The sequence below is a fragment of the Mobula hypostoma genome, chromosome 12 (genome assembly GCF_963921235.1).
Source record: "Mobula hypostoma chromosome 12, sMobHyp1.1, whole genome shotgun sequence".
Classification (NCBI taxonomy): domain Eukaryota; kingdom Metazoa; phylum Chordata; class Chondrichthyes; order Myliobatiformes; family Myliobatidae; genus Mobula; species Mobula hypostoma.
In genome coordinates, this window is record NC_086108.1 from 70,619,487 (window position 1) to 70,633,388 (window position 13,902).

The 13,902-nt window shown below is 39.4% G+C and overlaps 1 protein-coding gene across 3 annotated transcripts in view; it reads right to left on the reverse strand.

Moving 5' to 3' along the window:
* Positions 1-13,902, reverse strand: part of LOC134354903 (terminal uridylyltransferase 4-like) — a 72,344-nt gene that overhangs the window by 30,811 nt on the left and 27,631 nt on the right. For all 3 annotated transcript variants that reach the window (XM_063064363.1, XM_063064362.1, XM_063064364.1), the window contains 5 exons: positions 8,266-8,392; positions 6,292-6,411; positions 4,879-5,106; positions 3,349-3,523; positions 686-1,509 (listed from right to left, as the gene is read on the reverse strand). In XM_063064363.1, the coding sequence (XP_062920433.1) occupies positions 686-1,509; positions 3,349-3,523; positions 4,879-5,106; positions 6,292-6,411; positions 8,266-8,392 (1,474 nt within the window). The remainder of the gene's footprint in view (positions 1-685; positions 1,510-3,348; positions 3,524-4,878; positions 5,107-6,291; positions 6,412-8,265; positions 8,393-13,902) is intronic.

A 13,902-nucleotide genomic window follows, 5' to 3' on the forward strand; every position in this document is an offset into this window, starting at 1 on the left:
TACACAAAAATCAATAAAAAATACTACTGCAAGATAAATACTCTGATTTCTTTCAGTGATATTATTGTTTCCTCAACCAATTCACCATGTTTCCAAATAATATTTTAAAACGTCAATATAAAATTGAAATAATTGTTAAGCAACAAGTTGAGTTTAACACATAGCTGTGTTGAGATCTTAAAAGCTCATTAAGTTGACTTCCCTAACTTTTTCAGTTTTTCTCCTTACTGGAAATCTTTGAAGTGTGGAGGCTGAAGTATTTGGGCCTCCCTACTCTGTAAATATTCTGTAAGTACAAACTCATCTATTGATTGTTTCATTACACCAATACCAAAATAAAATGAAACACCAATCCAGAAATAGGGCTGACACAGGCAATTTTCTAAAATTTGCTTTGCTTTCCTGTTCTTCCACTGTTAATGGGAAGCGTTTTTATTCTATTTTCTTTAAGACAATTCTTAGTATGAACATTGTCACTTGTGTCAATTGTTCAAAGTATAACTACACTGCTCATCTACCCATCGCAGCCACTTCAAAACAGTGTGTTCATCAAATGAAAATTTGAAAAAAAACATAGTTACCAAAATTGAGACGTTACTGTTTCTAGATATGTGGTTGATTCAAAGATTGTACTTTTAAAAATATGAATCACCATGCATTCATGCAAATCTGAATGATAACTTGCCTTTCCATTTGTTAGAATGCTTTTCTCAAAGACATAATACAGTTCCCCTGTTTCTGACACATTGTCCACATCATCAACAACACTGCAGCTCAAAGTTTCAGTTTCTGTTGTGCAAGTCTGTGAGGTAGTTGAAATGCAACTGGCAGTGCAATTTGTTCCTTCAGAGCAGTGTACTTCAAGTTTGCAACTATCTTTATGTCTTAGTGACTGCAAATTGGCTGGTGGCATCACATTTTCCATACTGTTAGACACAAATCCTGTTCCTTTCAGCTCCGCTTGTTTTGAACAAATCTCTGAAGAATCAGACAACTTCAGAGTTCTAGTGGAATGCTCCACTGAATTGCAGCTGAGCAATCTTTCATTGGCATCTGTTGTACAGTTGCCAGTCTCTTGATTTCCCATATCAGATTTTAGCAAATTCACTGCAATTCCACCAGTGGGAGATGAAACACTCTTCAATTCTAAATGTTCAAGCTCTGTTTTTACACTTTCAATAGACTCAGCAGCTATGTTAGCAAATACCAGAGTTCCACAGTTACTTGTCCCGTTTATCATTTCTCCATTGGAGGAATGTTCTTTCATATCTCTCTCTGCAGCAGTTCCCTTTTGTGGCAGACGACAATTCCCTGGATGTTCTTCCAGTTTTGCAATCTTTTTATTGCAAATTTTCCCTTTTTTCCTTGCATCTGGTTTTACTTTGATCCCATCTTTTACTTGACGAGAAGCAAAATATTTATATGCAGTCCTAAATCGCTCCAGAATATACTCATACACCATCTGGCTGTTCAAACTCCGAGCAATATTTCTCTTTAGTGCAAAAGGATCTGTTAAAAAAAAACAGTATTAAGTTTCCCAGTATCTTTAAAACTAATTATGTATACTTTTAATGCATACAATGACATTTTTAGCACAGTTCTTAAAAATTTAAGATATTATTTGCCTGAATGTTGCCATGAAACAAGGTTAAGTAAAGTTTAACATTTCTGATTTTTTTTTAAAGCAAGTGCAAACAAAAATATGTTCCTTTGAAAAGCAGAAATTTCAATTCAAATTATTTCACTTCGAAGTGTTATGTTTTCTGCTGGAAAATTAGTATAAGTAATTTACCAATATGACCTCAGTATTTACCAAAACAGCACAATAAACTCTGAATTCCAACAGAACTATCGAGGAAATATAAATATCAGTCTTTTTTTCACCTCTCATCAGCCTATATATGATTTGTACTGGATTAGGAACAACTATTATTTTACAGTTAGAAGATGGTACACAGAATTATAAGTAAAATTTGAAAGGCCAATATAGCAGAACTAAAATAAATTAAAAGGAGAAACACTCAAATTAAGAAAAAGCTAACAGTAATGTGTCTTTGAAGAAAGCCCTTAACTCCGAGTGGAGTCATTGGGACGTCATCATGACGCCGTTTTTTTAGCAGGCTTTCTTATTTTTACGAGGCCGAGTTACTAGCTCGACACTCAACCCAGCACGGATGGAAAGCGTGCAAGGGAGCCAGCTGGATTCAAACTCGGGAGCCTTTGCTCCAAAGTCTGGCGCTGATACCACTACGCCACCAGCTGGCTTTAGAACAACTTAATGTTTTCCATCCTGAGCAATGACGGCATATGGATTGAATACGTTTGAGTTTGCCAAGAACAGACTTCAATTCATAGAAGTTAAAAGAGAAGAAAATCACAACTATTAATTCCCTATTGAATAAAATGAACCTGACCACTCAAACATTTCCTTTGTTTCTCATTGTACTTCTATGAAGGGAGTTAGATCACACTGAAATCAATACAATGTAATCAATATTCAATGCAATCGCAGTGCTCAAACTTACATAGAGGCTGCATAATCAGTGAAAATCATCCACCCACCCTGTCCTACCTCTTCAGTCCTCAAAATACAAACATTCATCAGTTGAGTAAATTAGTTTTAAGTGTATTATTATAGTTAATACCAGAATTACAATGTCTTATTTCTGTACACCAAATATAGAAACTTTTTATCCAAATGATCATGGGCACTAAATGTAGAGTGTACATTAGTGTGCAGTTATCACCCAGTCTTAAAAGCAGCCTTCTCACACTGAGGGTGTGCCTATGGAATTACTTCCTTGGTATTATAAGATAGTAAACAAAAATATGTAAATGGAGTTAGACAATAGAAACCATGATCTTTATGAATGGTGAACCAGTTTGAGGGACTTTTCTAGTTTCTAAAAGGGAAATTCTTAACATAGAAAGCCATATTCTAAGTGTATTTTATAAATGTTATTTTAATACAATTTAATCCCTTAATAGCATAAACCATGTTTCATTGGTCTTGTCGATCTGTTTGCACCAAGAATCAATCTGGACTCTGCATTCGAGGCTTGAAAGAAGGTTGTTGCTTTAGAACTGGGTGTGTTACCACTGAACCAAACTGATATTCTGAATAACAAGGACTGGTTTTAGCATAGGAGGTTTCTTCACTAATAATGGACATCTCATCTTAATACTAATCTTCAAAATCTCAAATTTAACCCTCAGAAATTTTGTAGCACTTTACTATTGTCAATTTTGAGATTTTCCAAGATTCATTTTATTAGAAACTAAGTATTGATTAGATCAACTTTTCATTTATTAAACGTATTATTATTTAAGAAATAATTGTTCAATTACCCTCAATGGCCATTCTCCTCTTTGGCCAGTTTTTGTGTTCTCTTGTTACAAGATCTTTTACCCGTATACAGATGACATATTCTTCCAATGCAAACTCTAGAGTGTAAAATTTCAATAATTCTAGCCAGAGGCGTCCAACTGAAACCTGGTGTGGTGAACCAAACTTCAATGCAGCCTAAAAAAAAGAAATGAGAAAGTGTTGGTGCATGACAGGTAAGGGAGAGATGATGAGCAGATAAAACCAGATGGGGAAGAATTTAGAAAGGGTAGGCCAAGGAACAAGAAACCCAGAAGGAGGGGAGTTTGGGTGATAGACAGATAGAACCAGGTAGACAATGGTAATGAATCTAAGAAATGGAGAGGGTACAAGTGAAGGACAGCAGGGCTGTAAGTGGTCAAGGTGAATAAAAGGAGAAAGAACCTAGGAGTGGAAGAGGACGAGCACAAGAGAGGTGGTTAAGTAAGAAAAAAAATGTTCACATCATTGGGCTGTAGTCTATCCAAGTGGAATATGAGGCACTGATCTTCCAGTTGCTTTTGGCCAGGCCAAGGACAGACAGGCTGTTCTGGGAATGGAATGGGAATTAAAGTGACATGCAACTGGAAGCTCAAGATGGTCATTACAGACACTAAGTGTTTCGCAAAACAGTCGCCTCGTCTGAGCTTGGTCTCTCAAGTTTAGAAGAGGCGACATTGAGAGCACTGAATGCAATAGGCCAGGATAGAGGAGCTGCATGTGAATGGAAGGGCCATTTAGATCCCTGGATCTAAGAGAAGAGGTGTAGGGACATCCAATAGTTTCAGGGGAAAGTACCAGGAGTTGGGGAGCAGCAGGTGTGGAGGAATGAGTGAACCAGAGAGTGATCCTGTGGAAAGCAGAAAGGCTGGGAGAAGGAAAGATGTAACTGAGGTGGGATCTCCTTGCAGCTGGTGGAAATGTTGAAGGATTCAGACCCCTATGGGGTGAATTTGAGGACCAAGGAAGCTCCCACGTCTATTCTTTCTGGGAGGAGGAGGCTGCTGAGAACAGTCTTCCAGGAAATGGATGAAATGTGACTGAGGGTTCCATCAACCACAGTAGACAGGAAACTACACTCCCTCAAACAAAAGGGTATTTCAAAATGGAATGCCTCATCATGAGAACAAATTCAATGCAGGTAGAGAAACTGAAAGAAAGATATGGTGTCTTCATAGGAGACAGGTTGGGAGGAGGTGTAGTCAAGGTGTCTATGGGAGTCAGTAGGTTTATAATACAGATCGGTGGATAGTTTGTCTCCTCAGAGATGGAGAGATCCAGAAAGAGAGAGAAGTATCAGAAATAGTCCAACTGACTTTGAGGGCAGAGTGGAATTTAGTAGCAAAGGCGATAAAACTGATGAGTTCTGCAGAAATGTCATGGACTCGATGAGCAAAATCATTTCAGTCTGTATTGCAAGCAAAAACAGAAGTACCAAAAACCTAAGCAGTATTACAGAATATTAATTATAAAAGGAAAACTATTAAAACACAAAAAAACAGTACTGCACTTACTCTGCCTTGTTTTTCCTTCAGTGAACTATTTTGGGCATTGGATTCACTGCTTTCCATCTTTCTGTTACATTTTCTGTGATCGATTTTATTTAAGCTTTTTCCATCTCCACTGTTTATGCTTTTTGATTCTCCAGAACCTGCTGGTCTGTGTTCCCACAAAACATATTCATCATTTTGTATTCCCTTCAGGTAATACTCATCGATCTTTTTCAAGTCAAAGCCTTCAATCTAATTCGTGGAAGATAATAATATAAAACTCCTGCATTATCTCAAAAATCAAACTGACAGCATAGATTATGGAACATACAGTAAATAAATATAACACTTGCACAATGAATACTGATAGATACTTTACAGAAGTAAATAGAGAAATGTAGATAGTTTTCGTGCCAGGAGTAGCCATGAGAATTGATATTTCCATCACATTTAAATAACTGAGCCAAGTGGGGTGGAGCTACGATGGTGTCCAATAGCAACTCCTTCAAGCTCATCTGTGGAAACAGCTCAATTTCTACCTTGATGTCTCTCTTTTTCCTTTCCGGGTGGATGGGGTTCTATTGAAGACGGGGACCCAGAGTTACACTCAGACTTTGGCTCTTTGTGGTGGTGGGACCCGCTCCCAGGGGCTCATGACCCCTGGGATCCCCACTTTTTGAAATCCCAAGGACACAGCCTAGAGGACAAGTGCACCTTCAGGGTTTCAAGGTTTCGCGGTCCTGTGGATGGGTTAATTCTATGCTAGTGCCGCTGACTGAAGTGTTGCAGGAGAAAACAAAACATCGAGAGCAGTGGATCAGCTGTCAGAGGCTCTGTTCTCCCTAAACTGCATGCTCTTGCTCTCACCCTCTGTCTCATTGATGAAAGAGAGTTTGTTGCTGATACTTGGGTCAGAGACCTCAAAAAGAATGGTGTGACAGACTTTATCATTGCAAATCAGGAAGTTGTTTTATTAAGTCTCCCTGCGAAAGGGGACACCTCTTTTTCCTTCTTTTTAGGGAGAGGGGGAGGGGGAGGGGAGACACTGTGGAATGCCAAATTGTCAGATGAACGCTTAGTTTTTGTTGTACTGTAGATCATGGTCTTTATTGGGGACTTTGCTATTGCATGCTTAGTGGGTGGAGGTTGCTGATTTTTTTTGCTGAAGTAGGTGGGGGAGGGTTGTTGCTTTGTTGTTGTTTGTGTGTGGGGATGTGGAAGTGGGGGGGAGGGGTTCTAACATTTTAACCATCACTCATCCTTTGGGGCACTCTTCTGTTTTCGTGGATGTCTGCGAAGATCAAGATTTTCAGGATGTATATTGTATACATTTCTCTGATAATAAATGAAACTAGACTATTGAAGTTACATATGGATATCAAGGAAAACAAAAGAGTAAGCTCTCTTCTCAAAGAAAAAAATATTATTAATTCTCACCCATGAGCCCAAGTAAGCAGGTAAAAGAGGCTCTTGTCTTTGTTGAAGAAAGAAGATTACCATCAATGTAAATGAATATGAAGGAATGCCACCTTCTGCTTGGCAATCTATATGACAAATCTAAAATCAAAAGGTATTACAAACCTTAAATAGTTAACTGTAGTTACAGTATAATACAATATAAATTATTTCATAAATCGGACAAAAATATTGTTCCAACTCCTTAAAAATGCTGATAAAAGTTAAATGTTGGACAACAACATTTATACGTGACCTATAAATCATGAGGTTAAGCCATCTCATTGAAATTTAAGGAAAGCAAAAGAGGTTACAAAAAACTTAGTCAAAGAGATGGGTTCTAAAGAAGATCTAAAAACACAGGGAAATTGCAAGGCAAAAGATACTCGGAGGAAGCATCTGACAGCAAAATGAAATTGAAAGCACATCTTCAACATCTGGGCAAAAGGAGGAAGAAAGCACAAGAACCAAGATCAGAAAAATGGCAAGTGTGAAAAGAGATTAGTACACAAGAGATCCTGCAGGTACTGGAAATCCAAAGCCACACACACAAACTGCTGGAGGAACTGAGCAGGTCAGGTGGCATCAATGGAAAGTCCACGTTTCAGACCCAAGACAAGATGAAGGACCATTTCCATAGATGCTGCCTGACCTGCTGAGTTCCTCCAGCATTTGTGTGTGTTGCAAGAGTGTGTTACAAGCTTCTTCATTTGTTTGTTGCCCTTTGACAATTCTATCCAGCCACAGGCAGTTCTGCAATATGATGCAATATTTACATTCCTATGAAACTTAGGACAGCAAAATTAAATTGAAAGCATGTCTTCAATGTCTGGGCAAGAGGAGGAGGAAAGCACAAGAACCAGGAGCAGAAAAATCCTGGTCTCAGGGATATTTCAAAAGGGTTTAAGCAATGGTGGAATTTTGGATTTTAAATGTGGTCAGGAAAGCACAGTATAATGGATCTCATACAGAACTGAATAAGCACAACTGAGTTTAATAAACTAAGATTATTTAGAGTGAAACATGAAGTCTAACTACAGATGCCAAAAGAGCCAATGATAAAGCTGTAGATGCCATAATAGATATTGGATCATTTCAGTGTTTAGCCAAACAGCTCTATGTCTCATCCAAGATGAGCTACTAGGCCATTTGGTTTAAAATACATCATCAATAAAGGGCTCCAGAGAGGTGATAGAGATTTAGGGTCATCAGTAATTCAGTGGGAGCTGAATCAGTAACAGTTAGTTTTGCAACAACATGAGTTTCCATAATGCAATCTGGTTATAAAGCAATTGACAGATTAGGGAACACAATTTGCATTACACAACTTTCTATAAAGCCAAGCTTCTTAGGAATGTAACTATTGCATCATATTGCAGAACTAACTGTGTCTGGATAGAATTACCAAAGGACAACATACCAATGAAGAGGTGGACAAGGCCAAGGATGAATGCCTGGGTAACTCATAACAAGGCAGTAAGAGGATGACAAAAGCTATTCCTAGAATTTGCAAGTCAGAGATAGTTCCTTTTTAGAAATATAGTAGTGAAGAGGCAACTTTAAAAGACTGCTCAGCACAATCTAAGTATGCTGAAAAAAGCCACTCTCTCTTGTTAATATTCTGTAGCACAAGTCAGGAATTCCATTTCAGTTTTCAGATTTTGTATTATTTTTAGTACAATATTGTATTACAATTCAGGTATGGAATTTAAGACAAGTAATCATCATAACTTTTACTTTCCTGCAAATTCATTTTCAGTAACTAATTCCAGAGTGAAAGTTTTAACCTGAACTACTTGGCTGACTTATCTGTAACCTTTAACCTTTAATAACAGAAATACTTTTATTGTGAAACCCTTCAATAAAGATTCAGTTCACAACTTTCTTTTTACTTTAAATTCTAATTTTCACTTCTATTATTTAGATCAATAGTTTGCAGAAAACGAAAATACTCACTCTTGCCCAACACCGAAAGGCTAAAACCAGTGGGATCAGTCGCGGCTCCAGTTTAACCAGTGTTGCCAAGAGATTTGTAGTAAGGCAGGCCATATCATTCCCTGCACTAACTTTACAAATCAGTCCACTGCAGTTGAAGAGAACAAAGTGTGTAAGTACTTTCTACAGGTACTGCATTTAAAAGAACAAACTTTTTTTTTTGCATTTGTCCATTTTTTCTAGTTAGTAGATTTGCTACCTAGTTTGCAAATTTGGAGAAAAAAGAAAAACAGCTGACAGTAGATCACACAAACACGAAGAAATCTGCAGATGCTGGAAATTCAAGCAACACACACAAAATGCCGGTGGAACACAGCAGGCCAGGCAACATCTATAGGAAGAGGTACAGTCGGCGTTTCAGGCTGAGACCCTTGATCAGGTATCAAAGTATGTACATGCCTGACGAAGGGTCTCGGCCCGAAACATCGACTGTACCTCTTCCTATAGATGCTGCCTGGCCTGCTGCGTTCCACCAGCATTTTGTGTGTGCAACAGGAGATCAGTTACAGTAATAGTATATGGAGAGAGCTCTGGTTTGGAAAATTGCAATCTATTATCTGAATCTCATTCCTATAAATAAGCATTTAATGAAGGTTAGAGAAGAAATATGTTTTCACAGCTTACAATAGGGTTGTAATTTGGAGCATTGGGGTAAACATGCAAAAAAGGGATCTGATAACTACAACAGAAAGGATCTAGATTAATTTAGAACATTCAAAACTGCAAGTGGTCCCAAAGTATTTTACTGCTAATGAAGAACTTCTAAAGTATAGCCACTGATGGCATATTGAAAATTATGTGCACATTTTGACTGCTACAAAGTCTCAAAACTAGCATTTGATTCATAAGATAATTTCCTTTCATTGTTTTGATTCGTGAATAAATGTAATCCAGGAAACTGGAACTTTCCTGTCCTCCTTCAGTCTGGTATGTTTATTTTACATCTGAAAGAACATGTGAGGGGGTAACCAATGTGATAGTAGGGTAGTGGACATTGTCTCTATACAGTTTAGCAAGGTCCTTCATGACAGGCTATTTTGAAAAGTGAGATTGCATGGGATCCAGGGGGAGCTGGCCAACTGGATTCTTATTGGCTCAGTTGTAAGAAGCAGAGGGTGATGGCTCTCAGATTGGAGGCCTGTGTCTAGCAGTGTTCTACAGGAGCTGGTGCTGGAATTTTGTTGTTTGTAATTTATATAGACAACTTGATGTGAATGTGTAAGGCATGGTAGTTTGCGAATTATACTAAAATAGGTAGTGCTGTAGATTGTGTAGAAAATTATGAAAAATTACAAGGGGATCTTGGTCAGCTAGATAGGTAGGCTGGGGATTGGTAACTGGCTGTCAATCCAGATAAATACAATGTGCATTTTGGTGTTCATCCAGGGTAGGGCCCCAGAGAGGATTTAGCAGTGCAAATGCATAGTTTGTTGAAAAACTGCCTCACAGGTCGAAAGGCTGTCATCAGTCAGGACAATGAGTATAGAGATAGGAAGTTATATTGTAATTATAAAAGAAGCTGGTGAAACTACACGTAAGAGTATTGTGTGTATTTTGGTTACATTGTCATAGAGTCATAGAACACAGCAGCACAGAAACAAGCCCTTTGGCACACCTAGCTAGCACTGAAACATTAATCTGCCTAGTTCTATTGATCTGCAGCCAGACCACAGCCCTTCATACACCTCTCATCCATGTAACTATCCAAATTTCTCTCAAATGTTGAAATCAACCATGCAGCCACCACTTGCCCTGGCAGCTTATTTTATACACTCAGCACCCTCTGAGTGAAGACATTCCCTCTTCATGTTACCCTTAAACATTACATCTTTCACCCTTAACCCTTATCTAGTGTCAGCCAACCTCAGTGAAAGCCTGCTTGCATTTACCTTGTCCATACCTCTCATAGTTTTGTACATCTCTATCAATTCTCCCCTCAATCCTCTACATTCTAGGGAATAAAGTCCTCACCTTTAAAGTCCAACCCCTTTCCCTATACCTCAGGACCTCAAGTCCTGGAAACATTCTTGTAAATTCTTGCTGCAGTCTTTCAATCTTATTTCAATCTCTCCTGTAGGCAGGTGACCAGAACTACACACAATACTCCAAATTAGGCATCACCAACGTCTTATACAATTTCAACATAACATCCTAACTCCAGTACTCAATACAGGAAGGTCAATGTGCCAAAAGCTTTCTTCACAACCCTCTCTACTTGTGACGCCACTTTCAAGGAATTGTGGACGGTATTCCCAGAGCCCTCTGCTCTACCACACTCCTCAGTGCCCCACTGCTCACTGTGTAAAATCCACCCAGGTTATCCTTCCCAAAGTGCAACACCTCAACCTTGTCTGCATTAAATTCCATCCGCCAATTTTCAGCCCATTTTACCAGCCAGTCTAGATGCTGCTGTAAGCTTTGAAAGTCTTCCTCATTGTCCACTACACCCCAAACTCTGATGTCATCTGCAAATGTGCTGATCCAGTTTACCACATTATCATCCAAATCACTAATATAGACAACAAATAATAATGGATCAGAATCGATCCCTGCGGCACTCTACTAATCACAGGCTTCCTGTCAGAGAGGCAACCATCCACTACTGCTCTCTGGCTTCTTCCACAAAGCCAATATCTAATCCAATTTACTACCTTTTCTTGAATGCCAAGCAACTGAACCTTCTTGACCAACCTCCTAATGGGACCTCATCAAAGGCCTCGCTAAAGTCCATATAGATGACATCCACTGCCTCAACTTCATCAGCTTTCCTGGTAACTTCCTCAAAAAAACTCTAAAAGCATGGTTAAACAGGACTTACCATGCACAAAGCAACATTGACTATCCTTAATCAATCTCTGGCTATCCAAATACTTATCAACCTGGTCCCTCAGAATACCTTCCAATATCTTTCCCGCTACTGATGTCAGGCTCACCGGCCTATAATTTCCTGGTCTATTCTTAGAGCCCCTGCAATTTCTGCACTAGCTTTCCTAAGGGTCTGAGCAAACACATTGTCAGGCCCTGAGGATTTATCCATCCTAATTTGCTTCAAGACAGCAAGCACCTCCTCCTCTGTAATCCATATAGGGTTCATGACCTCAATGCTGTATTGCTTCGCATCAATAGACTCTGTGTCCATCTCCAGAGTAAATACAGATGCAAAAATTCCATTTAAGATCTCCCCCATCTCTTTCAGCTCCACGCAAAGATTACCACTCTGATCTTCCAAAGAACCATTTTTATCCCTCACTATCCTTTTGTTCTTAATATACCTGTAGAAGTCTCAGGATTCTCCTTCACTTTGTTTGCTACAGCAACCTCACGTCTCCTTTTTGCTTTCCTGATTAAGTGTTCTCTTGCATTTTTTATTAACTTCAAGTACCTAATTTGTTCATGCTTGCCTATACTTGCTATCACCACCTTCTTTTCTTAACCAGAGCCTCAATATCTCTCGAAAACCAAGGCTCCCTAAACTTGTTACCCTTGCCTTTTATTCTGACGGGAATATACAAACTCCCAAAATTTCACTTTTGAAGGCCTCCCACCTACCAAGTACATCTTAGCCAGAAGACAACTTGCCCCAATCCACATCTGCCAGATACTTTCTGACGCCATCAAAATAGGTCTTTCTCCAATTTAGAATCTCAATCTGAGGACCAGACCGATCCTTTTCCATAATTATCTTGAAACTAATAGCATTATGATCACTAGATGCAAAACGTTCCCCTACACATACTTCAGTCACCTGCCCTGTCTCATTCCTTCATAGGAAATCTAGAATTACATTCTCTGTAGTTGGGACTTCTATGTACTGATTAAGGAAACCTTCCTGAACACATTTGACAAACTTTACCCCATCCAGTCCTTTTACAGTATGGGAGTCCAAATCAATATGTGAACGTAAAATCACCTACTACCATAACCTCAAAGAAGAGAGAATCTACAAATGCTGGAAATCCAAGCAACACACACAAAATACTGGAGGAACTCAGCAGGCCAATCAGCATCTATGGAAAAGAGTACAGTCGACGTTGCGGGCCGAGACTCTTCGGGCCCAAAATGTCAACTGTACTCTTTTCCATAGATGCTGCCTGGCCTGCGAAGTTCCTCCACCATTTTGTGTGTGCCACTATCACAACCTTCTGTTTCTTGCAACAGTCTGCGATGTCTCTATAAATTTGCTCCTCTAAATCCCACAGACTGTAGTGTGATCTATAATATAATCCCATTAACATGGGCATATCTTTCTTATTCCTCATTACTAACAAGAAAGCCTCACTGGACAAGCTCTCTAGTCTGTTCTGTCTGAGCACTGCCATGAACACTTCTCTGTTTAGTAATGCCATCCCTCCCACTCAATCACATGTAAAACAACAGAACCAAGGAACATTGAGCTGCCAGCCCTGCCCCTCCTGCAACCAAGTCTCAGCAATGGCTACAATGTCAATTCTACGTACTGATCCATCCTCGAAGTTCATTCACCTTTCCTACAATACTGCTTGCAATGTAATTCCTTTTCCGCTCCTGATAGTCACCTGCTTACCTGTGCCCTGCACCTTGGGTGTAACTACCTCTCTTTAAGTACTGTCTATCAATCCCTCAGCCTCCTGAATGATCCGGAGTTCATCCAGTTCCAGCGCCAGCTCCCTACTGTGGATTGTTAAAAGCTGCAACTTGATGCACTTCTTGAGGGTATAGTTATCAGGGACACTAGGGGTCTGCCCGCCTTCCCACATCCTTCAAGAGGAGCATTCCAGTATCCTGTCTGGCACTCCCACTGCTCTAAACGTGCAATAACAAAAAAAAGAAAGAAATGAATAATTAAAAAAAAAAATCTACCTATGGTCTAGGCTTTCCTCACCAAAGTCTTGATGAACCAAAGCCTCACCTCCCAACTCCAACACTGGCACACTCGCACAATGGCCACTCACTTTAAACCTAAGATTTTTTTTTATTGGTCCTCGCGAAATGCCAAATAATTCACAATCCAATATGCCAACTGCCCCTTCACTGCTCACTTCCTTTAAACTCTCCCTCCCTGCAAACAATCTGGCGTCTTCTCGGGACTGTGGACACAAGAATGTTATTAAACTAGAAAGACCGCAGAAAACATTTACCAGGATGTTGTCTGGATTTGAGCACCTGAGTTACAAAGAAAAGTTGTGTAGACTAGTACTTTATTCAGGAGATTGAGGACTGGCCTAACACATAAATAAGACCGTAAGATATAGCAGCAGAATTGAGCCAATTGGCCCATCGAGTCTGCTCTGCCATTCCACCCATGGCTGATCCATTTCCGTCTCAGCCCCAATCTCCTGCTGTCTTCCATATCCCTTCATGCCCTGACTAATCAAGAATCTATCAAACTCTGCCTTAGACATACCTAATGGCTTGGCCTACATAGCCACCTATGGCAACAAATTCCACAGATTAACCATTCTCTGGCTAAATAAGGTCATGAAAGGCCTACATAGAGTGAAAGCATATTTTTAAAAAATCTCTATGGAAGGAGTGCGAAAAACAAGAGGAGATAGGTTTAAGACCAGAGCCAAGAAACTTAAAAAGAACATCTGGGACAGTTTCTTCATACAAAGGGTG